Source organism: Epinephelus fuscoguttatus, linkage group LG8 (assembly GCF_011397635.1).
Source record: "Epinephelus fuscoguttatus linkage group LG8, E.fuscoguttatus.final_Chr_v1".
NCBI classification, from domain to species: domain Eukaryota; kingdom Metazoa; phylum Chordata; class Actinopteri; order Perciformes; family Serranidae; genus Epinephelus; species Epinephelus fuscoguttatus.
In genome coordinates, this window is record NC_064759.1 from 2,281,226 (window position 1) to 2,307,451 (window position 26,226).

The 26,226-nt window shown below is 41.2% G+C and overlaps 1 protein-coding gene across 1 annotated transcript; it reads left to right on the forward strand.

Moving 5' to 3' along the window:
• Positions 1-250: 250 nt before the first annotated feature.
• LOC125893305 (semaphorin-4A-like) lies at positions 251-24,397 on the forward strand. Its single transcript, XM_049583892.1, has 15 exons — positions 251-652; positions 4,053-4,384; positions 11,809-11,969; positions 12,073-12,135; positions 12,403-12,501; positions 12,723-12,819; positions 13,105-13,227; positions 15,572-15,699; positions 15,980-16,161; positions 16,903-17,038; positions 17,605-17,797; positions 17,887-18,002; positions 18,628-18,785; positions 19,012-19,082; positions 20,528-24,397. The coding sequence occupies exons 2-15, from the start codon at positions 4,303-4,305 to the stop codon at positions 21,295-21,297; spliced, it is 2,379 nt and encodes a 792-aa protein (XP_049439849.1). The 5' UTR covers positions 251-652; positions 4,053-4,302; the 3' UTR covers positions 21,298-24,397.
• Positions 24,398-26,226: the final 1,829 nt, after the last annotated feature.

Consider the following 26,226-nt stretch of genomic DNA (forward strand, 5'->3'; position numbering starts at 1 on the left):
ATTTATTATTATATATTATGTTAATCAAAGCAAATGGTCTGGGCATTAATGCTAAATAAATATAAATCAGACACACACTGTGTTCATCATCATTATTATTATTACCATTATTATAAATCATAACCATACGACAGTAATTTAACACCGGATAACGTTTATAGTACTAATAGAGGCGAAATCAATGTTGAAAATCAATGTTGAGCTGGTGATCAATAACTGTCTCCATGACGTCAGGACAGACATGTCTCCTTCATCTGTCCTGACGTCATCACCACAGTGACAACAGCCGGTCCACCTTAACAGTCCGCCTTAAGTCACCCTGGTCCGGATCCAAAGGGAGGCGAACTCTGCTCCTCTCGAACTTCACGACTTCAGAATTCACAGCGAACTCCTCTTCATCTTCATCTTCATCAGCAGGCGGGAAACAACACACTGAAACTTATCTGCAGGAGCTAAACATTTATCCACAGACACACACACCGAGCTTTAACTCTGCTCCGTGTTACACACACACACACACACACACACGGTGCACACACAGAGACCTGCAGCTGTGGTTCGGTCCGGTCGGTACCGATCAGACAGGAGCGGCTCGTGGTGCCGAGCTGACCCAACGGAGGACACGGACAGACTGAGGACAGCTGCACATCAGGTTGGTGTCAGTCTGCTGCAGAGTGTCTCATGTCCTCCTGTCCTGCTGCACGTCACATTATAAACCTGATCAGATAATCGATGACACGCGACGCAGGTACAATCGATCACTGATTACGTCATCAGGGGGACTTTTGTCTCCAGCTTCAGATCACATGAAGAAGAGTGACGTCGTTTAGTTGTTGAAAGACAAACTGCAGGAGTTAGACGTCAGTGGTGACAGTGAGGTGGGTCTATCTGCACTCTGACCTCTGACCTTTGGCTGGAGTTCATTACTGTGTGTGTGAGGGGTGCTGATGGTGCCCAGGTGAGGTCAGGTGAGGCAACATGACAATCTGAGGATGGTCTTTACTTTCACTTTCTCTGGTGAGTGTGTTGACCAACAGTAACCAACAGGATGGGCAACATCTGTCCAGATATTAGTAGAAATCAGTGATGTAGTTTCACAGTTCAAATCTTCAGTAAAAACGAAACTGATGTTTCATTTCTTTAGTTTGTGAACAACAACAGTGACTCAGAGTCAGATTCTGTCACAATATTAATAGTTCAACTGAATCAAATCTACCATTAATTAGACATTTATAAAAATGTCCCCTGGGATCTATAGGCTAGATATATATATATATATATATATATATATATATATAAATCATCTCTAATCATCAGGCTGTAACCTGACGCTGTGCCAAACCACAGATCCATCTCACGCTCCATTCGACCCTCACTGTGAATGAGTCTCACAGGATGGGAATCAGTTTCACTATTCGTCACGTGATTGGGACAGGACGGGAAAAAAAGTCACTGGGAGCGGGCGGGACTGGGAATCAATAACAGTTGGCAAGTTTTTATGAAGTAGTTGAAACTAGCTCCACCTCCAGCAGCTACAACAGTAACATGCTGCTCTAACACTGATGCTTCAGTATTGATAATCTAATGATGTCATATATAATAATATCAGTCAGAGGAGCCAAACGCTACTTTTACTGCAGTGCTTTAAAGGGATAGTGCACCCAAAAATGTAAATGCAGCCATTATCTACTCACCCATATGCCGAGGGAGGCTCAGGTGAAGTTTTAGAGTCCTCACATCACTTGCAGAGATCCAAGGGGAGAGGAGGTAGCAACACAACTCCACCTAATGGAGGCTGACGGCGCCCCAGATTCAAACGTCCAAAAACACATCATTGAAACCACAAAATATCTCCATACTGCTCGTCCGTAGTGATCCAAGTGTCCTGAAGCCCCGACATAAAGGTAGTGCACATGTCTCACGGTCTTTTGAGGTTAAAAACAGAGTTCAAATGAGGTTTTTCCAAACAGCTTTTTATGTCGGGGCTTCAGGACACTTGGATCACTACGGACGAGCAGTATGGAGATATTTTGTGGTTTCAATGATGTGTTTTTGGACGTTTGAATCTGGGGCGCCGTCAGCCTCCATTAGGTGGAGTTGTGTTGCTACCTCCTCTCCCCTTGGATCTCTGCAAGTGATGTGAGGACTCTAAAACTTCACCTGAGCCTCCCTCGGCATATGGGTGAGTAGATAATGGCTGAATTTTCAGTTTTGGGTGCACTATCCCTTCAACTACATTTTTCTCTCCCAGAACTGCTTCTTATGACGTGTTGTTTGACCACATCAGAAATCAAATGTGTTTCATTCTGAACAGCTTCAAGATGGAGTGAATGTAAAAATAATACAACATTAGATGTCATATTTGGGTTTATATTCAACTAAGGTAAGAATAACTTTATTCATCCCTAAGGGGAAATTCAGTTATCTGTCATCTCATCTATTATATGTCAAAGAATTATAAAGCCTGATGGCTGTTGGTATGTAGGATCTCCTGTATCTCTCTGTCTTGCATCGAAGAGAGAGGAGCCGTCCACCACAGGTGTTGTGGAGTGGATGATCTGGGTTGTTCATCTTCAGTGTGCATCTCTCCACCACCTCCTCCAGTGTGTCCAACCTGACTCCAATCACAGAGCCAGCTGTTTTGACTAGTTTGTCCAGCCGCCTTGCATCTTTGTGTCTGATGCTTCCTCCCCAGCAGACTGCAGCATGAAACAACACACTGGCCACCACAGACTGATAAAACATCTGCAGCATCTTACTACAGATGTCGAGAGATCTGAGCTTCCTCAAGAAAAAGAGGTGGCTCTGCCCCTTTTTGTAGAGAGCGTCTGTGTTTAGGGACCAGTCCAAGTTATTATCCAGGTGTACACCTACATACTTATAGCTTGGCACCACCTTGATGTCCACCCCACAGGTATTCACTGGTTGAAGAGGGGGCTTGGACCTGCGGAAATCTATGATCCTTTCCTTGGTCTTTGAGGTGTTCAGCAGGAGACAGTTCTTGTCACTCCAGTCACTGAAGGCTTTTATCAGGTCCCTATATTCAGACTCCTGCCCATTCCTGATACACGCCACAATAGCAGTGTCATCCGAGTATTTCTGGATGTGGCAGGACTCAGAGTTGTATTTGAAGTCTGCCGTGTACAGTGTGAACAGGAATGGAGCCAGGACAGTTCCTTGTGGAGCCCCCGTGCTGCTCATTAATGTGTGATCCATGTACTGTATTTTTTATTTTTATTTTTTACTGTAACTGAAACACAACACAGGAGCGGGATGGGACAGGAGTCATTCTTGTGGGAGTGGGATGGGATGGGACTGAAAATTGACTCCTGTGTCCCCCTCTACTGTGAACAAGACCACGAGATACTTGAACTGCTTCACTTGAGGCAGGAGCTCTCTGTAAAAAACAAAAAAACAAAGATGGGAAACTGGCGACGCAGGCGGTGAGGTGGAGGCCACATTATAGATATTATAGAATATTTTTTGTAGCACATCATTTTTGGCTTTTCGCTCCTGCGCAGTGTTCTCTGGTCACTGAGGAAGATACTCTGTGGATGATTCAGCTCCTGATCAATGAACACTGAAGGAATTCTAACCAGGAGAAGTTTCAGCTGGTTGTAATTCAAGTCTTCACCACTAGATGTCACTAAATCTGACACACTGAACCTTTAAGAAGCTGAATCAGACAATTTGTTTCCTAAAATGACTCAAACTGATAATCAATCATGAGATTAGTTGGCGATTGATTTAATAGTTGACAGATAGTCGATGAATCGTTGCAGCTGCAGTCCTCACTGTGCCACCTCTGACTGAACGCTTTGCTGTCATCTGATAGAAAGTATAATTTCCTGTCAGTGACGGTTTTCAGATCAGCTCTTTGTTCGTGTGCCAGCGGGCGTAATATGAAACCAGAGTGGTGGAGGATGTGAAACAAGATGGAGTAAACCTGAGAAACAGAACCTTTCTGTCACAGTCGCTCTGAGAAACCGTCTTCTTCTTTTCTGCACATTTAATGACTCTGAACGTAAAATCAAACTGTTCTCTCACGTCAGGTGTCCAGCTCACTGGCTGCAGACTGATGATGATGATGATGATGATGTTAGAGAGGCTCTCAGCCCCCCTCCACCCTCCTCCACCCTCCTCCGCCCCCTGACCTCGGACCACAGTAATGAGGAAGCTGTGGTGAGTGTGTCTTCAGTCACACTCTGTCACTGCTGAGTGCCGGTACGATCAGAGCTGTAGAGTCAACGCCGAGGAGGATCAGATCTTTATTTTCTTCACTCCATCAGCTGCTCCTCCATCATGGCTCCATCATTCCTCCTCCTTCTCGGCCTGCTGAGTCTCGCCGGCTCGCTGTCTCCTCCACGAACCTCCTTCCTCCTCAGTAAGTCCAACAAACGTTTCTGATCGATAATCAATCAGTTCCTATCGTTGATATTCTGATTGTGTCACTGGAGGATTCTGGAAGAAAAATAAATCTTGATGATGATGATTTTTATTGAACTTGTCATAGTGGTATTGATTTTACTTCATAATTTAATGAATCACATTGTTAACTTAATATATTGTTTTTTATCAGAGGTCATAATGTTTTAATGTTTCAGGGGTGTAGCTAATTATTATGATAATCTTAATTACTGATGATTGTTTGGCCAAGAAAGTGTCAGAAAATAGTAAAAATCTTCATCAACATTTTAGTGTGACGTCTTCAGATGTCCTGTTTTGTCCAGAATCCAAAGACATTCAGTTTATCACGTGAAAAATCATCAAATATTCACCTTTAAGAAGCTTGAACAGGTAATTTATCTCTTTATTTGCATTAAAAAACCTAATTAATCAGATATCAGAATAATTTCAGATTAATGCTCTGATCGATTGAATCACATGACGTCAGTTTGTTTTATTTTGTCATTAAATATATTTCTGGATCATTTAATGTCACGTGTTATGACAGGTCAGATATTTCATTATTCCATCTCATTGTTTTCTCTTGATGTTTCCTCCGCGCTGAGTTTGTGAGTCGATGTTGCGACACAGAGCTGAGCCACATGATCAGATCTTCACCCTCCATGATGTTTGTTAAAACGGACGGTGTGGTATAAACAGGAAGTTGTTGTAACTGGAAGTTTGGACAGAGATATGTCGTCTGTCTCAGCATCAACACTCCTGGTATTTACATGTAGTGAAGTGTGTCTCAGAGGACGTGTTTCAGTCTGACATTTACTCCTCTTCTTCCTCTCTCTCAGAGTCAGATGTTCAGATTCAGTCGACTCTCACATCTCGACGCTGAATATGAAGTTTATTATCTTAGCTTAGCATAAAGACTGGGAACAGATGGGAACAGCTGGCCTGGCTCCGCCCCTCAGCATCTCTAACTAACACTGATATTTCATCTGGTTTAATTTATCTGAACACACTCAGTGTCAGCACAGAAATGATAATATATTTTTAAATGTGCATCAGATGGCAATGAAGTGAAAACATTTAAATAACTATTGAAGCAGAGCAGCACATGACACCAGCGCCCCCACCTACACACACCTACACACACACCCACACACACCATAGCTAAAGAGTAGCCAGCCCTCAACATCTGCTGGATCGCACCCAACCTATTTATTTATTTATTTTAATGTTAATCATCTTTATTACTCCCTTATCATCACATATTCATGATTTATTTTTCAATATATGTATTGTTATTATTATTATTATAGTTTATATTAAGTGATTAATTCCAATAATTTATTTAGATAAATTAATTTATATTTTTCATATTTAATTGTTTTTACATTATATTATTTTTTTTTATTTTATTTACATTTTATTATTACTTTTTTTATATTTCCCATACACCAATCAGTAATTAATTAATATTACTTCAAGTGTAAGTAACAGTGCAGAATATTCATTAGATTCATTAGAATGATCCTTATTTATTTGGTTTGCTGTGTTGTTGTTTTTTTTACAGATAAATCTGGATAAAGCTCTATTTGTCACCTTATTTTCTTTTTCTATCCTTGTACTTGTCTATTTTTTTGTTTGTTTTGTACCTGTAAAGTCATAAAAAATAAACATAATAAAATAAATTAAAAATAAACTGAGAATTTAAATAAAGAAATAAATAAGGAAACAATTAGACTTAAAAAATCATAAATGAATAAGAAATAAATTGATAAATAAAGCAGAGCAACACAAAAAAGATCAGCTATGACAGTGACACAGTGAAGAAACAAGTGGATGAAAACAAATATATAGAAACATAATGTGATATGAATCAGTGCACACACAGAAGCACATGGTCGTGTTTATATTTACTGTGCAAATCTAACAAACAGGACGTGACACGTTCATTAACATGTTCATTAACATGTTCATCAGTGAACAGACTGAAGACCAGAAAGACTAAATAATTAAATCTGCTTCACTGCTGATAGTCTGAACTGTCCATCCCATAATAACCTCAGAGGGAGGAGTCAGATTACAGCCTGACATGTGGCATTAATGCTCAATAACATACAACATACATCAGACACACGTTGAATCAGTTACTGCTAAACAAACGCTGCAGCTCTGATGATGTCACTCACTTCCTGAGACGCTTTAATGTGCGCGGGACTTTTCTGTTAAGGCGTAGACCGCTGTGTGTGTGTGTGTGTGTTAATGTGTGTGTGGATCTGTGTGTGTGTGTGTTAATGTGTGTGTTTTAGACGCATTATCTCAGTGAGGAAATGACAGATCCTCAGATGTGAGTGATCTGCAGCCTAAATGTTGGTGTGTGTTTCTGTAAACCACAGATACATTCGCTTGTTTCATACGTGTCATATCAGTGTTTCTATAGTGATGTAGTGTACGAGCTGCCTTTGTCATCTGGCGGTGGAGGGGATGGTGGAGGGCGTGACACCGAGGTGAGAAGCTTGTCAAGCTGAAAACGACTGCAGACCAACAAACAACAAAACCAGTTGTGTTTTCATGAGTCATCGCTGTGTTTCCTGTCCAGATGGCGCCATGAAACACGTTTGTTTTTTTTATTGAGACATCGCGGCTTTCCCAGCCGTGATTGTGCCCCAAAGGTTGGTACTTTAAGCTAAAACATGAGTTTTTCCTAACGGTAACCAAGTGGTTTTTGTGCGTCATCAACCACACGTTAACCACAGCTTTGCTAAAATATTAAGTTTCAGCATATCTGCTGATTAATGGCGAACAAATGTAACGTACCTGTGGTTTGCAGAAACGTATGATGCCAACATTTATACTGGCGGCTGGGTCGTCATCCGACATGATCGTCATAAACGTTGCTCAGTTTATGTCTGACAAACATTCACATGAATTTCTTTTCAACATTGTTAATTTGACACCACAGTGATGTCAGCAGGGAGCGTCTGGATCCATCATTTGTATGATAAATGTTGATTAGTGGAACCTTCCAGAACTTTTACTCTGAATCATATTAAACTGGGCCTCAGGGCCGTCCTCAGGTTAGTGTGTTTCCACAGCTGAGTTCCTCTGATGCAGTTTGTGACTTTATAAGGCTACATCACACTTATACATCTTAGTTTAAAAAAAGGCAACTATTACTATGCTTACACCTGGCGTCTACTCTACTCAGGCGTTTTGGAATCCCTAAAATGGAGATCTGAAAACTCCAGGGTTGTGTTTTAGTCTGAATGGGTGGAAACAGAGACTTTTTTAAAAAACAATGACACAGACGCTCACGCTCACTTTCTGATTGGGTTTTATCAGTCTCAGTGTGTCAAGTCTGATGTATTGTGGTGGGCGGGGCTTAGCTGGAGGCAATTCTCCATGTTGTGTTGTCTTGTTTTAGACGATGGAGGAAGATGATGTGAGTGGTGTGTTCAGAAACACTCATTGTGAGTGTGGGAGCGCACTCTGACACAAACTGGAGCGTTGATAAATTGGGAGCGCTGTCTGAATGTAGCGTTGGGTTATCCAGAGCAGCGCACTCTCAGAGTGGCAGAGCGCACTCTGGACACTCTGTCTGTGGAGACGGAGCAGCAGAGCGCCGAGCGGAGTGAATGTGTGATTAACTTAACCGTTGGTTCATTCATGTAGAAATATAACGCTGCGTTTCTTCCACCAACAGGGCTCTCATTTTAGTGTAGAGCGTCAGACTGAATTTACCAACGCACCATGTCAGGTCACTCACTCTCCGGGACAGCCAGTGTTACTTGAATAAGTAAACACTGACCAACGGGACCAGACTGGCCGACCCGTATGCTCTCACTCAGTGGATGGATGATGTCACAGGAAGCCAATCTTACAAAGGAGGACCACACTTGTTTGTTTTGCTATGGAAGCTAACGTTAGCTAATGTGCTAAAAAGTTAGTGTTGCAGAGAAATCCAATCTTCCTCTTAATCCCTCCCCAGTTTCTGATGAGGTGGACATGATAACCCTTAATACACATAACCTTATTCATCCCTACAACAGGAAATACTTTTTCCCTAACCTGATATGAAGTGTGCGCTGCACATGTGAGCATTTTTGATGATGGCCTCCGTCCAGTCCTTTGGTCTTATCACATTTAACCATAGTTGTCTTTGTTTTTGTTGACGGGCAGTGGCGGCTGGTTTTGAGCCATGACTCCTTCTATTCTGGCTCCCAATAACACAACAAGACAAACACATTTTAACACTCCTGTGGAGCCTACAGCCCTGTGGGGGAGGGGCAGCTGCACCTCCAGATGATGACATCATCATGATGTCAGCCGTAAAAGCAGCTGCAGATCAGACATTCTGCTTCCTGTTTACACATGACACACACATGCCCAGTGTCTGTGAATGGTCATGTGATAAGTGTATTCAGGTGTGTTAGTATGGACAGAGTTTATTTCTGAAAATTAAAATGCTCGTGTACAGAGATCCCGTCAGTGTGGGCGTGGCCTCACTGTAACAGTTTTATTTACATGAGCTTAACTAAGTGTGAAGTGTGACACGTTCACATGTCGCCATCGCTGCCACTCATGAGAGATTAAAAACCCCCACAAAAACCCAGTCTGAGTCATAGTTACCGTGGAAACAGTCATTCATTCATGGCTGTGTGAGGCTGGTAAGGAGAAGTGAATCTAACCACACAAACTGAAACAGACTCTGATGGGTATCAGTTAATATTTCTGGATGTTTCATCACTGACATTTAGTTAATAAGTTAATTAGACAATAGTTAATTAATTTTCAATAACTTGATACCAGGAATATTTTCACACAGAACTATTTTGTCTTATGTGGTGAAAATCAGATACACTTATATTCACTGATGAATTTAAGGGCATCATAAAGAACGTGGTGACAGAGACATGTGCATGTTTTTCTTTAGAGGTCGCCATGTTTGAATAGTTGTTGTTTTATTGTATTGATTTTTGTATTATATGTTGTATTTGTTGCATTTTAAATGTTTTTGATTGGCTGCTGCCTCGGCCAGGTCTCTGTTGTGAAAGAGATTTTCAATCTCAGTGGGACTTCCTGGTTAAATAAGATAAAAGAAAAATTGTTAGGGTTTGTTATCGTTCACATTTGAACTGATACCGCTGCAGAAAACCTCAAATTTGGTACCAATACCCAACGGTGCCTTTTTTCAGTACCTTTATCTTCCTGTGGCTGATAACAAAGATGTATTTTTTGCAGTCAACAGATGACTGCAGCCTCCCAGTTCCATGGTGCTTTACAGTGTTTCCGCCTCCTGTCTGAACTCATTCAGGTGCGCCCTTAGGTACCGGAATATGGCACTGATTGATTTAACGTGAATCAGTAGTCAGTAGTACAGAGGTAATTCAGTTGGTAACCTAAAGTACTGAGTTGGGAACTCAACCCTAGTAATCATGCATCTGTGTGGAGTTCCCCAGGGCTCAGTCCTTGGTCCTCTTTTATTTAACATTTACATGCTGTCGTTAGGCCAAATTATACAAAACAGTATCATCAACTATCACAATTATGTAGTTGACACACACCTACCTGCGGTTATTATGTCTTGACCAGTGGACTTCACTACAAACTGATTGGCTGATGAAACAGGTGACGTGCTTTAAAACCAGTGGCCGGCCATTTGACCAGCTGAGTGTTAGGTGACACCATCAGCCGGCTTGGGTCGAGCTCAGACCGGCCAGTTCACACCGCTGCTACTTTTCTCTGCAAACAGTTTCGTCTCATCACGAATCTTTGGTCTGAACCAGATTTTTATGACCTTTGTCAAAACACAGAGTGAGGATCTCGACTCTGCTGGTTCCCCTTTGATATATAGAAGAAAGAGCCCACTCAAAAATAAAAATTATGCTTTGGACATTTCATTTTTTTTCCTTAGAGTCCTCAACAGTTCCACTCTCAATATTGTCCTCATCTGGTTCGACGGGGTCTGATCTAAAACTTTACACTGCTGATACTGCAGCGGACCAAGTAACACTGGGCGCAGCAGACGGCTCTGTTCGTCTGTAAAGTGGTACAAAAGTGTAAACGAGTCAATAGCCCCAGCGGCCCTAGTTTTTATTGTCTATGGCAAAAGCTTATGACACAAAGAAATAATGGGCATGAGTTTAAAAACTGTACCTTTGAAGGCATTTTCAAAAATCTCAGATTTAGTGACATAACTCTGTTTGTGTGTAAATGAAAGGCCAAAAATATCATGCCAAAAGAAATTTGCTTGTTGCTTCATGTAGCTGCAGCCTTGTGTCTCTCGTGTCAGGTGGAACACGTGTGTTGAGGCACTTGTTCTCGACGGCCTGTCGCTGATCTGCTGAGGTTGGATTGAACCTCGTTCGTGTCTGCCACATGAATAAATATAATGTAGAATCTTTAACAGAGAGAGGACACAGTGTGATTGGGTTCAAACGAAGTCTGACAGACAGAATCGTCGCTGCAGATCACGAGAACGTGTCTGCTGTGAGACGTTGCATATTTCTGTTCCTATTTTAAACCCTTATCTCTGTACAGTTTCTGTGACCAGTTTCTCTGCAGCTCTGAACCACATCCTCTCCAAACCTGGACCCACTTAAGCAGCCTCAGAAACAGGAAGTGGTGCTGTCTCTGTGCCATTCTGCTGATGATTGAAGCAGGCGATGTTATTATTTATTGCTCTCTGTTTGCCCACCTCCTGCTATAGTCACAGTCTGGTTAACACTTATAACCAGGTATTTGGTCCGTCGTTAGATGTGAGAAGAACCACAGGACATTAATAACCCTCCTGTTTCCACCCATGCTGAGAACAGGTGCATGATGAGAAGGCTGGGGCTGCCGAGACCACCGACTAACTGCAACTCTGTCTTTTATCGTTTGAGAATCAGTGGTGTTGGTTTAGAAACTGACTGGCTCAAGGTTTTGGTTCTAGTTTAATTAGATGTACGTGCAGCACAGTATTACTGAAGACTCCGAAGACGTTGAAAAACAGTGCTTGATCAGTGACTTTGAGCGTCAGACACTAACAAAAAAAGCCGTCCCTTCACGCGAGCATGATACACAGCCGGTCGCTGTTATTGTTTAACACTGATTTTGGTTTAGCAACTGACGTTACTGCTGACAGCACCATTCTGGTTGCTGTGGAAACATAATGCCCACCCTTTGATCTCCCTAGCCCTATTGACACTGCTAATGGTGCTAACAGTGGTGCTAAAGGGGGTTTGCTGCGAGACCAGAGGGCGGGCACAAGGTTTCCATAGCAATGCTGCTGGGTTGGGACTGTGTTACCGATGAATGAGCGTTGCTGCTAGCAGCCGTGTCTGGAGTCAAACCCGCTGCTCCATCGCCTCGCTGCTGCTGCTGCGCTCCATCAGCTGTGTTGTTAACTGTTGTGTTTGTGTCCAGACTCTGCAGACAGACCTCTGGTGTTCTTCAGCCTCCCCAACGTCCACAACACAACCACACTGTTGCTAAGCGACGATGGATCCACCCTGTACGTAGGGGCACGGGACGCCGTGCTTTCATTGGACGTCAATCAGAGTGATGTCATAAGGCTGAAGAAGAAGGTGAGCGTGGGCCAGTTTACTTTAACGATGCTTCGATTCATAGATAGTTAAGTTAAATGATTTCATCTGTAATGTTGTGTGTTAACGTCTGATGTCTGCGCAGGTGGAGTGGAGTCCATCTGTGACTGAAATAAACGAATGTCAAAATAAAGGGAAGAGCGCCGAGGTGAGTATGAGCACACACCTCTGTCCTCACTGACGTATTAAATGATCTGTGGCTCTGTCTCGTCTGGTGGGAACATTTTCTGTAAGGTGAAATGCTGCAGTGCTCAGCTGTCCTCATGAGCCAGAGGAGGCGCCTAGCAACCTCCGCCTCCAGCTGCTGAAGCACTTTCTGTGTGGACGGGGCCTAAAATGAGCGACTGTGTGACGAAGCTGAGCAGAGAAAGCTTTGAAACATGTTTTCTTTGTCTGTCTGTCTGTCTGTCTGCAGGTCGACTGTCCAAACTTCGTGCGTGTTTTGCAGCCAATAAACTCCACCCATCTCTACGCCTGTGGCAGCTACGCCTACAGCCCCCATGATGCCTTCATCGTACGTAATGTTTTTATTATGTTTTATTGATTTTCAATAATCTACATTTACACAAGTTCAGCTTGAATCTGCTGGACTGGAGGATTTCCATTTAATGTTCCTTTACACTTCCACTCCACCACATCTCAGGGAAACATTAGTTTTTACTTCACCACATTATTTGACAGATGAAGAAACATATGACTGGACTTTTTCTTGTACTGACTTTTTGTCTCCTGCAGGACACAGAGAGCTTCTCGATGGTCCAACACGTCGAGGCTAAAGCCAAATACCGCTGTCCGTTCAGCCCCAAGCAGACGAACACCGCCATCACCATCGGTCAGTCTCCTCTCTGCTGCTGCAGCATCACATGACTGAAGTTTGTTCACGACAAAAACACTGAACAAGTAGATTTAACGTGGTTCAAACACACACACACACACACTTCCTGAGGAACATGTGTGTGTGTGAGACCTGCTGCACGTGATGTTTTGAAGCTTTCTTAAATTCAGTCAAAGCCTTTTGTTCACATGTTACTAAACTGGACTCGAGGACATCAGTCACTCACGTTCACACATATTTAAAGCACAAACATTTTCAGATTGTGTGTTTGTTTGCATGCAGACGGCGAGCTGTTTACCGCCACAACGACCGACTTCAGAGGTGTCAAACCACAGATTTCTCGACACTTCAGCAAAAATGGCCGCCATGACGTCAGCCAGGACACATCTGTCAACTTACTGGAGGGTGAGTGACACGAAGTTTGTTAGAAATCGTCAATTAATCAGCGACGAGGGTCCAAGATAATCGATTGTTGGAGTCATTTCTCCAGCTGCGTCTTTCCCAGAATCCTCTTTGTGTTTTGATCTGTCGGTCAAACTGAATCAGCAGAAAGAAACAGAAATGAGGAACAAAGACGGAATAACGAGAGAGAGACGGCTGCAGGAACTGAACACATGTTTGAAGGAAGGCGTCATCACTGGCAGGACGGGTGGTTCAATACGTGGATTAAAAGTTCACCCACAGTCTCACAGAGCTGCTGGAATTGTCAGAGTGAAATCTTCTAAATTTAATAATAATAACAATAATAATAACAGCAATAATAATAATATTTGGTGTTTGTATGCTCCACCCTGGTTTTGCTTTAAAAGCACACTCTGCAACCCACTTCCTCCACTTCAGTTTGTTACAGCAGAGCTCTCTGATGAGGCACAGACCCGTCCTTTACTTGTAAACGTGCAATAGATCTGGAAAATAATTTCAATTAAGCTAAAATGTAACTCCCACTTGTATTTATCAGCCAGCATCTGGATAAATCCCACGTTAAACGTAGAGATGAAACCGTTTCTTTGGAAGCAGTGTGTTGATAGAGGCATCCTGGTGGATTTATACAATAAAGGCACAATGAAATCATAGTAATAAAAGTGCTTTACAAAACTGATAAAAGACAAACCAATACAACAAGATAAAAGCAATAAACATAGAATACAAATAACAGTAAAACACACAATAATAAAGCAGTTAAAATCACTGAGGGGTCGTTTGAAACAAGCAGATTTTCAGAGGTGATTTAAAAGCTGAGGCTGAGTCTGCAGCCCTGATCTCTGCAGGCGGGTCATCCCAAAGTGTTGGAGCTCTGACTGCAAAGACTCTGTCACCTTTGTGAATTAATCCAGACCTCGAAACAACAACAAGAAAAGATGCACCTGAGGATGCAAGAAGGAACACAGGGCAATAAAAGATGTGTTATAAAACTTGGAGCGAGGCCTCTCAGGGCTTCATAAGTCATCATTAAAACCTTAGAATCAGTTCTAAAAGCAGCAGGTCACCAGTGTAGGGAAGGATCAGTGTGATGTGGTCATGATTTCTAATCCGAGTCAAGACTCTGGCAGCAGAGTTTTGGATGAGCTGGAGGCAGGAGAGGGATTCACGGCACTTGTACATTTCAGTTTACGTTCAACAGCAGTTTTGGAGATATCTCTTAACTCAAACATTCAGTTCCACTACAACTTCCCTGCCAAGCTCGGATGTGCTCTCTAATGTGGTGAAAATATTTGGTGCTGGCCACGAGGCATCAGAATACGACTCTCTGTTGATTCAAAGTTTTATCGATCAGTCAGCCTAGGGAATGATCTTAACCGAACATTCACAGAGCAGGAAGGAAAGAATGAACTGAACTGAACTGTGAGAGAACATCACGGGAGCTCAGATCCAGACCAGTGCAGTTTAAAATAGTAAACTGGGTGTACTGGTCAGAGCCAGCATGAGTTGCTGGAGGTGTGGGGCCACATGCTGTTGTCCTGCCCTGTTGCACAAAAACTCTGGTCTGCCGTACATGAGAATGTCAAAATGATCCTTAAATTAGACGTCCCATTCTGTCCAAGCTTGTCTGTCCTGGGTGATCCCGTCCCTCTGCACCTCAGGCAGTTTAATCTCATAATATTTTGACTTTATTCAGGTAGATTTACAAATTTATTCTTGAAGTCTTAGATTTCTTTTTCTTTCACATGGCTCTAATCCTGCTTCGTAGGACGAGCTCAGCCCTCTGCACTGTTTGTTTTGTTAGACTTGAATTTTTGTTGAGGACGTTGCGGTCTTAGAAACTGCTGCCACTGAGAGAAAAATGAAAACCCTGATATTTTAAAGCCATGAAAACCTCACTTAGATATTCCACATTTGACTCTACTTTCAGCCAAACCACAGCACGGTGAGGTTTCAAAAAGCATCAGACTGCAGTTCCTACTTTCTGTCCCCAGTGATTCATTTCCTCTTTTTGTTTCAAAAAGTCCCTCTAAAAGTCTCAAACACGTCTGTGTTCAAAGATCAGAACACGTTTCCATGTTTTACACCTTCATCTACAAACTCTCAGGACTCGGTATAAAACCTTCCCTCATCCAGAACCGTCAGGGTGCAAAAGCTGGTCATCATTTTATAAACTGACGGTGTAGTTGAAACGGACAAGATCCTTTAAATGATTTCTGTATCATCACATTTCCTCCGTATCAGTCGCTCAGCTCTCACATCTGTACATGTAGACCACATGGCACAGCACCCTCAGTTTCCTCCTCTGTCTTCACTTCCTGTATTTCAGAGCCAACGTTTGTCGGCGCGTCGGCAGACCAGACAGAGAGCAAAGTCTACTTCTTCTTTAGTGAAGTTGGAAACGAGTTCAGCTTCACAGACGAGCTGCAAATCGCCCGGGTGGCCCAAGTCTGCAAGGTGACAGTAAACACAGATAATGTGATGATGAGTAAACAGATGTGATCACAGATACACTGCTGGTGATCAGATAATCAGATTTATAATCAAAGCTTGATCCAGTCAGATGTGTGACAGGACGACTCTGCTCTGTATGTTTGCACAGTCTTTTTAGAACGTCCTCATTATAAATAGATGATACTTAGTGTGAACAGTTTGTTTGTACACGGAAAACAAAATGCTGTACAGAGGTTTAAGCACACTGACAACTGACATGTCGTTCTCTTCTCTGTGTTCACAGGATGATGTTGGAGGACTGAGGACTCTGCAGAATAAGTGGACGTCCTTTGCCAAAGCCCCTCTGCTCTGTCAGTATCCCAAACAGCTTCCCTTCAACGTTCTCCGGGATGTGTTCACACTCCCGCCACCAGAGGGCAGCAACGACTCAGACACTCTGTTCTACGGTGTCTTCACCTCTCAGTGGTAAGAAAACAAATGACGACATGATGAAGATCACGGACAGAGAACAAAGTTGTAAAACCAAAAGCCAGTCATCATGGAGGTGTTTTTGGAGCCAACTCAGTGACTTCTTCTGGAAAACTTCTATTAAAAGCCCAGTCCCTTTTACCAGCCCAGTGTAGCTACACATTTTGACAAATAAAGGCCTGTCTCAATTAGAGGCCTGGTCCGGTTGCCAAGCAGCTCTTTTTTATAGAAGTTCTGCAGATGTATAAAACCAGGTTGTTGCTACCTCAAATTATGTTTCCATTCCTGGATTACCCTGTAAGTTATTCATACTCCTTCAGTCTGTAAGGGTCCTCAGATCAGAAGAATCAAAAGGGTTTTTCATAAAAAATAATCCAAGTTATGAGGATTGTTTTAAGTTGGATCAAATAAATGATTCATATTGCATATATTATCTGATGCCTAATTTTCATCCAAGTAATATTCATACTGGTTTAAATAAATAGTTTGATTGTATTTCCTGATCTTTGCTGAGCACCAGTTTTGTGTGAAAGGAATTAAAGGCCTGTCCCAAATACAGGCCTGTTGAGTTCATACATTTAAAAGTTTTCATCAGCTCTGACTGTATAAACATGTGAATGTTTGTCTTTGTGTTTCTGCCTGACCTGAGAACAAGTGGAACTGGTCCTCAGTAACCTTCCTGTAGATAAGGCAGTTCCTCTCAGTGATAAGATGAGTATTATCTCTGGTCTTCATCAGGTCCTCAGGTCCAGAATCTGCCGTTTGCGTCTTTAACCTGCAGGACATCAGGACGGTGTTTGCTGGGAGCTACAGGACCTTCATGGAGACCCACCAGTGGAGTTCAATGACAGAAAGACTCCCCTACCTGGGACAGGTGAGAAGGTCTCATTCACACAACGCATAGAGTCAAATGCAGAAGATAATCAGCCATAACGATTTAGTCTTAAATCAGGTTTTGGGATGTCTTTTGATAATATGTCAGCCATACATACATCTTGTTTATTTGATTTTATTTTTCAGTTTTAGAAAAAGTGCATATATAAGTCATTACAATTTAAGACTGTTACCCGGCTTAAACAACCTACATTGCGAACTTATATGTCCTTGTGTTACCATAAATACTGCAATCTTTTACATTCTTAAACGACTCATTTCACTTTAACATATAAGTGAAATGATAAACCCCCACACATGGGACGTTCACACACACACCACAGATCATATAAAGTGAAGTGTTAAAAGATTTTTAAAGGCATTAAGAAATATCTGGGAAAAAAATCAGATGTTGTGGAACAAAGGAAAATGGTGTCCCTCAGGGTTTGATTCTGGGCCCAGCGTTGTTCTCATTAATTTGAACTCCAGGTCTGTTTTATTTAAAATACTGGTTTAACTCTGTCATTAGATGTCACTGTGTGACTGTCCTCTATGTTCTGCTCACAGTGTGGTCTGGACAAAGCTTCAGACTCTGAATTAGCGCAGGTGAAGAAGACTTTTCTGACCAGCGGCAGTGTGAAACCGATCGGAGGTGGAAGTCCAATTCTTGTTTCTTCAGGGCAGCAATACAGTCACGTGGCTGCGATGAGGACGCAGGGAGCTAATGGCAAACAGTACACTGTCCTTTTCCTTCTTACAGGTGAGACATCACACAGAACCGATGATGTTCACAATCAGAACAGTTTTAACCTCCAGATAACCTTGTTCATTATCATCTGTGATGTCCAGAGTCTGGATTCCTCCACAAAGTGGTTCTGTTGGATGGGGATGTGCACGTCATTGAGGAGATTCAGGTCTTCACTCAACCTCAGCTGATCAAAAGTATCGTCCTCTCTTCCTCCAAGGTAAAGCTCACACCTTCTGAGCAGGTTTAGATATTTCACTCAACAGTCACCATTCATTCGTTGGGTCCTCGAACCTACTGAGAGATGATTTAGATTTTTCAACAGGTAAACATTATGCTTCAGTATCTGTACTGATGTATCTACCTGTTAACACTGCGTCTGCAGTTGCAATAGGGCACTGAGGGCAATGTTGTGGACATTATTTAAATTACAGGAGTAGTGCATCAAAGTTATCAAGAACCTTGATTTATCAGGCGTTTAAATCACAGAATGAACAAAACACTTGATTCTCTATTTTCTTAAAACTGCATTAAAATGAGTTTTTAGAAGAGACAAACTTTAAACCAAATGATTCGATTAAAACACTTGAAAAACTTGAATAATATCACATGCAATTAAATAATGACATAATGTTTTACAAAATGTGGCTCAATTGGCATAAAGATATTCCAGTTTTTTAACATGAATCTGCTTTTTTCTGTATTTTTACTGTTTAAATCACCGAGTCTGCTGAGGGAAACGATCGGGTGAAGCTGGTTTGGGTTTGGGAGTAGAAGCTTGTGCATTATTTAGTGTCTGTAGTTTGTACACAGAGTAAATGTCACCGTGTCCTCTGGTCCTGTAGGGAGCTCTCTATGTGGGGACATCAGAGGGCGTGACTGCTGTACCTGTGGCCAGGTGCTCCATCTACAGAACCTGCAGTCAGTGCGTTCTGGCCAGAGATCCTCTGTGTGGATGGAGCCGGACCGGCGGCGTCTGCACCAGTGTGGATCACGACAACATGTACGTGAAACTGACTGTTACCTCTGAACATAAGATGTGAAGTTTGTGTTGCAGCCTTGAAGTAAATATTAGTCGGGTCTGTTGAACAAGATTCACTGAGTTTTTGTGAGCATCAAATACTCAACTTAAATGACAGGCACCAAAGAAACTGCTGCCTCGCTACACTTTCTCTGTGGCCTGATTTGGCCCTCTGTAATGACTGACAGGCTATTGGTTTACTCCTCAGGGCTCAAGACTTGGAGGACGGCAACGTGGAACAACAATGTCGGGGACAAATCGGGGCCAGCCCGGTCAAAGGTAACATCCTCCTCAGTAAACATATTAAATCTACAGATGTGAATCATCTCCAGGACATTTTGAAGTCATGTTAGAAACCTGTGGGCTGAAGTTAACGTCTGATCATAACAGTCTGAAGATTTGACCTTTGTGTCTTCTTATTTTCCTTTCAAAGTTTACCATGTCCTCCATTTTAGCTTAGCATGTTAGCGTGCTAACATTAGCTAATAGCGTAGTGCAAGAATTACTTTTTGTGCAGCCAACATGGAAGATAGCATCACCCTGGATCCCCAACATTAAGCCAATGGGATTTTTCCATTTTAGATCCCACTTCAGGCTAGCTAACGGTTAGCTTTTACTAATGCTAGCTAGCTAACAAGCATTAAAGTTGCCACCATAGGAACCGTTGTTTTATAACCTTTGAAACGAGCCAGATTTTAACTGTGTTCATGCATCAGCGTGCGTGCACCCTGGATGTCCTTAAACAAAAAGCACGACGAAGCTGTGAAGCAGCGTTTCCTGTGATGATGTTCTGTAGCGTAATTTAGCTACTTGTTAGCAACCACCTTTTTTAGGACATGTGAGGGCTTCAGTGGGGTATTTTTATGTCGTAGAACAAAATGTTAAAGTCTCTTAAGCTTGTGTTAACCACAGAGCGTATTTCAGGCATCTTACCAGAAACCAATTGACTTAAAGCTTTTGTACAGCACTTTGGTCAGTGTGAGTTGTTTTTAAATGCGCTTTATAAATAAATTTGAGCTGAGTTCAAGACGAGGGAACCAGGAGTGAGAACATGAACCAACTCTAGGCAATTAAACAACTTTAGAACAACATGAGTCCCTGATTCAGACCAAAGGAGACGACTCTAGGGCTGACAGCAGCCTGAGTGTTAGGAGTCATTCCTGCACCACTCTGTCAGCAGTAAACACAGAGTCCAGCTGAGGCTGATGGGAATGTCATTAACTCTGCAGGTGTCTGATCATAAACCAAAATATTGGACACATTGAAGTGTTGACCTGATGATGGCGCTAGATGAAAGGTCAGAAGACAGTTCATCCTGAGGGGAACATGAATGATGGACCACAGTTCATCACAAACCATCCAATAGTTGTCGAGATGTTTCACTCAAAACCAAATCATCATATTCAGTAGGATCCACTGTCTCAACACCATCAATATTTGTACTAAGTTTTATAGAAATATTTCCAGCAGTTACGGAGATATTTTACTGACAGACAAACATTTCAGCACTAAGGATGGTGGTAGAACAGTTGAGATTCATCCTCAGAGGAGCATGAATGTCTTTCATGGCATAGTTGTTGAGATATTTCAGTCTTGACAAACTGACAGACTGATTTCCGTAGAGCCGTGTTGCTATCATGGCTAAACCCTGAAAACACCGACCCTTCCTCAGCACCGTCACCACCTCTCACCTGTATTTTATCTAATATTTTTCTGTCCTACAGAAGTCAACGTTAAATTCAACGAAGCGGTGAGACTTCAGTGTCTGAAACCTTCCAACCTCGCCACTCTGACCTGGACCTCCCCTCAGCTCAAACGCCAGCAAGACAAACTCTTTATCCAGTCAGCTGACGGCAGCCTGAGCTTCCTCGCCTCTGATGACACCTTTGGGACCTACCACTGCGAGGCAGAGGAGGGCGGGTACAAGGAAGTAGTCGCAAGCTATGATGTCCGGCAAGTTGCTTCTCCACGCGCCATTAGCCCCTTTCCAAAGGCAGATGAATACCATGAGACCAAAGACGAGACCTACGAGGAGATTGTGCTTGATGTGCCAGTGATGTATACGACGCAACCTTCAGGAGTCACAGAGGTCGACCAGATGGAGGACAACGGCGATAAATCAAAGACCATTTTGAAAGATGAAACTGTTTCCAGTAAAGATGATTCTGAATTGAAAAATGAATTTGGATACGAAGTTTTGGGCTCCACCCCGTCCTCCAGAAAAGACGCCCATTCCTGGAAGGAGCAGACTGATGAGACTCGCGTCAAACAGAAGAGTTACTACAATGAGCTGGTCACTGTTTCCCTTCTGCTGGTGATCTGCATCTGCATCCTGATAGTCGGAGGCCTCCACATCTGGCGCCAACGGAAAACTGGGGTCAAAAGTCCTCTGGTCAGTCCAGACGACTGCAGCAAAACAATCCAGTCCATGGAGAGTGTCCCCTCTCTGAGCAGCCCAGAGGACACCGGTCCTGAGGTGAAGGTGGTGGACTAATCACGCCAAGAGCTCGTCTCATGATCCTATGTGGTGAAATCCTCTTGCTAAAGTCAGATGTTTCAGGTGCGTGTCAGTTGGAGCTGGCTTCAGTTTCTGCTTCTCATCTATTAACATTGACACAGTGGAAAGTATTTGTTTCTCACAAAGCTATCTCGCCATCTCGAAGTATTTCCCAGGTTACGACTGTTTCCTGTCAAGGTAACCAGCCGACGGCCATCTTTGTTTGCATTGGACTTTTTTAGGATTTGTGCAGCAGACTGAATATTTGAACACCCAGATGGTTTGAAGAGTCTTTGAGGATTCTGGAAATACATTCACAAACGTTTTGGTAAACCACCTTCTGGGTTTTTAAAGGCTGCAGGATAAATATCTCTGATGGTTACCGCTGTGACTCGAGTGCAATGATAATACATCAAAGAAACAGGAAACAGGGGGGAGCTGTTAGACTAGTTCGATCAATCAGTCATCTATTCATTTGTCACATGGAAGTATACAAAGCACAACTCTCATCAGCTAAACTGGATCCATATCAGGTTTTAATATTGAAGCTGATGAAACTGGTGAACATCTTTTGATCTGACTTTAGAGAAGTTTTAGACGTCAAGAGGATTTTATGAAATGTCAGAGTGTCTTTAATAAACGGTTCATTATCCTGTGAGAGACTGGAGAACACGTAACGATTGTTTTAGTTTCAGCAGTAAAAGGAGAAATGGATTTATTTCATCCCTAAAAACACATTTTCTGTCTGTCTGTCTCCTGTTAATACAGATAGACTAAATCTGAACTTAACAGGATCATTTCACTGCCGAAAAACTCTCATCAGATCACCACTGAAATGATTTATCTCAGACTTTTTCCTTCAGTTTTGTTTTTCAGTTTTTCCTGAACATTCGATCCGTACTAACAGGAGCACGGTGCTGTACGTTATTGACAGGTACATTGTTTGTTTAGTGTATAAATGAATGACAATAAACAACTTTAAATATTCTTTTAAAACAATATATATAAATACCAGGGGTCGGCTGCACAAAACACCTTAAGTTAAGATTGTTGTTTAAGTCCTAGGTAAGGTTTCCTCAGAATAAAATTAGTTGCACAAAATACGCTTAAGTCCTGTCCTTACGGTTTCCTTAAAAAATATTTATGGTTTTCTCCTCGTCTTGGTCTTATACTTAAAGAATGCATTGACTGTTGCACAAAAGACCTTAGCAACCGAAGCAAGGTGGAAAAAAAGTTTAAGGTCCCTCCAACATGTAACATGACTGAGTTTATAGTGATAATTGAAAAAGCTAACGCACCCTGAGCAGAGTGTTCTGCGACCAGGAGAACCTGAGGGAAACACTTTTGATTTCACACTTAAGATTTGACTGAGTTCATTTTCTATGTAATTTCTTCCTGCAGTCACACAGTCATGAATTAAACGCCCAGTCCCTTTTTCAGCCCGACGTGGCTCCACATTTTGACAAATGAATGAATGTATTAAAGCTACCTCAGATTATGTGTCTATTCCTCGATTACCCTGTTAGTTATTCACATTCCTTCAGTCTGTACGGTTCCTCAGATCAGAGGAATCAAAAGGGTTTTTCATTCAAATTAATCCAAGTTGTGAGGATTGTTTTAACAGGATAAAGTGGTGTTGTGTCGGTGTGCTGAGTGAACACATTTTACCGCTGTAAAATCTCTCTCAGCACGGTTCATGAGTTAATGCTTTCCTCTTAAGGGATTCTGTACAACTGTGTACGTCCCTCAGCTAAGGAGGAATTAGGCCTTAAGTGTCACGTAAGTAGAAATCTTAAGGTGTTTTGTGCAGCCAGTCCCTGATATTTGTGACTTATTATAACGTATTAGTACCACCCTTAGAATGACTGTAATCAGACGGGAATGTGACACAGATGTTTGAATGCACGTTAAACCACTCAACTTTCTTCATTGTGAATATTTTGTATTAAATTATGTGTTTATATTCTGTGTTTAAAATCAGGGACGAGGCTGTGTAATTATTGAATCCTGTCTTTAGTTGATGTGTCCTCCTGAGACCTCAACTTTTCTGTGGTTTGCATTTTAAATCTGTCCGAGCTATTTGGGATCAGCAGGAACTGATGATAAGAAAATCAAAGCGATGTCTTTGAGCAGGAAGTAGTTTTTGAACTAAATGATGTCATACGGGGACATTGAGTTTATTTCTTAATAGCCATGAGTGTGTAATAAAATATAAAACAGTTCATTTAAATTTTCCTCGCACCACACTCCGAGCTAATAAAGTCCTTTTTGTCTGTGGGAACAGTCGTCACTCCTGACTGCTGGCCTCAAACAAATATTTCCACATTAAAAGCATCTTTCCTTGTTACTGTTGCTAAAATTGGTCAAATTTGTTGCCGTAGCAAACCACAAACGTTATTAATCATAAATAAACAAAAGCCATAAACTGAGATCAGGTTTTGGAGCTTATTGACTTTTGTGTGGGGATCAGTTGCAGACTGATTTGTCAGAGATGGCGGCCATCTTGTTTTTACACGTACAGTGTATTGTGATTTTGCAAACCCAAAATGTGACGCAGGGTCTCAGGAGGATATTTATTATGTTATGAACTCACAGTTACTGAATGAATGTACGTGAAACCTGAATGTAACAAATTAGAACCAAACATGTTCGACATGTTTATTTTTTTTCTTAAAAAAGTTTTTTTATTGTTTATGTGTCGTCACTGTCTCCAGCTGATGTCTCAGAGTGAAATGAATGTGAACATGATGAATATTTATTGTTGTCTTTTATTTAGAGTCAAAGTTAATGGTGAGTGTGTGTTCATGTGGATTTACCGCCATCTGTCCTGACTTTAAGTCTCACTTTGTTTCAGTGTGTTTTTTATTGATGATCTCTGATAAATCCTGTTGGTGTACTGATCTTTTTATTTTTTTATTTTTATTTACAGTATCTGCAGTGATTAAAACTTTAAAGACACTGTTTTGCTCTTTCAGAGTTTTTTTTTGTTTGTTTTTTACATTCAGATATAAAAACTGATGTTTTTCTCCTTTAATAATCCTCAAACTGTGTTTTTAATATTTTTTTTCTGAGCTCCTGATGGTACAATGAAGGTTTTCCAACACACACACACACACACACACACACACACACACACACACACACAAAACATGTTTGATATGACAGGACACGCTGCTACCTGCTGATGAAATAAATATAATACAGAAACAACAAACCTGAATATTTCTAATGTGTGTTATTTACCTTTTAATTTAAATCTTTAACAAGTTGAATTATGAAATTATTTATAAATAGGGGGCAACCATGAGAAATAAAATAGATTTTGTCATAACTTTAAAAACGTTATTATATAGAGTATCAAACATATTCAATTTATAAATTATTATTATTATTATTATTAACAGCAGAGCGGTTTTGTGTCACAGTGCTTCTTTAACCATTTGAAACCGAACATGTTGGTTTGGTTTCTTTCAAAAACAGGAAGACAACGAGCAGCTTCACAAGAAACGACTCAACAATCAGTAAAATGTGACAATTTTTTTTTACCCGAAAATCAAAACAAAAAGAAAAGTGAAAAAATAAAAACAAACAGAAATGACCTGAAAAAAGTGCTGAAAATGAACAGGAAAAAAATCTGTAACATAATTTTAAATATAAATTAATAATAATTATAAATACAAATATACATTTGCATGTTTCTTGTCACCTTTTTGCTGATTTCTTGCAGTTTTTGCGTGACCTTTTTCTCCAAGTTGCTTTTTGCTTTTTATCATATGTAAATAAATGTTTGCTGAAGTTTAAAAGATTTTTGTGAAAGGCGCCTGAACGCAGCAGGAAACATGAAGCCCTCACACAAACAATAAAAAACGTATAATAAGACTATTATAAATCATCTTCCGACTCACGTAAGAATAGTTTGGCAGGAAGTCCATAAAGAATGTAAGATAATACATATATAATCAAAAATATTGGGCCATATTACAGAAACCTGAAATGAAAACAGGAAGGCAGAGAGTGTGTTTGTGTCAGTGGTTCAGAGAAGCATCAGAACATCACATCTGTTTCGTTGTCTTTCAACCGGAAGTCGATCCAGATCATAAAGGGTTAAATAAATAAAGAACAGTTGGTTTCAGATGTGTCAGTAAACACAGAAGGTGGATTCTTGGAAGTGATGATGGTGGGTGGTTCATATGAGGCCTTCAGGTGTAATCGGAGAAATCACAATCCCGGAGTCCCACTTCCAGTTTTTTTAATTTCAAGTAGCAGTTTGAAGCTCAGAATCACAGTTTATTTTATTTATTTGTTTATATTTGTTTCACAAACATAAATACAAAACAAAATGGAATAAAAAATAAAAAAGTGAATGTGAGGGCAGAAACCTGTGCAGGCTTACAAGAAGACCAAACCTAAATCACAGTTTGATTGACGTCACATTTTATGTAGGGTTTCCTTGTTAAATACGACCTGGGGGAAAATTAATTAAACATTATAATGATGAGTTTTAATGGTGAGAAACAGAACATTAACAGATATCATACTGCAGCTGTACAACAGGAACTGAAAGGTACAATAATTCTCTGTAACACTGTCTTAACTTCACAACAACTGGTGCAATAATCACAGTAACACTTAAGTAGCACTTACTCAGCTGTGCAACATCTGTCAGTGTCCTGAGTCATTCTCAGCAATATTTAATATTGACACACATATTGTGTGTAATTCGTATTCTTATCTTTATTACAAATACATTGTGTTGTGCATGATTGTAGCATAATGCTGTTTGTGTGTACATGCTACTTTTATACATAATAATGTAGCATAAGGCACATATATATTTTTTACACATTTACATACCCAGCATATTACACATATTTTAAATTATTAAATATTTTACATAGTGGAGTGAAAATGGAAGAATAATGCTTT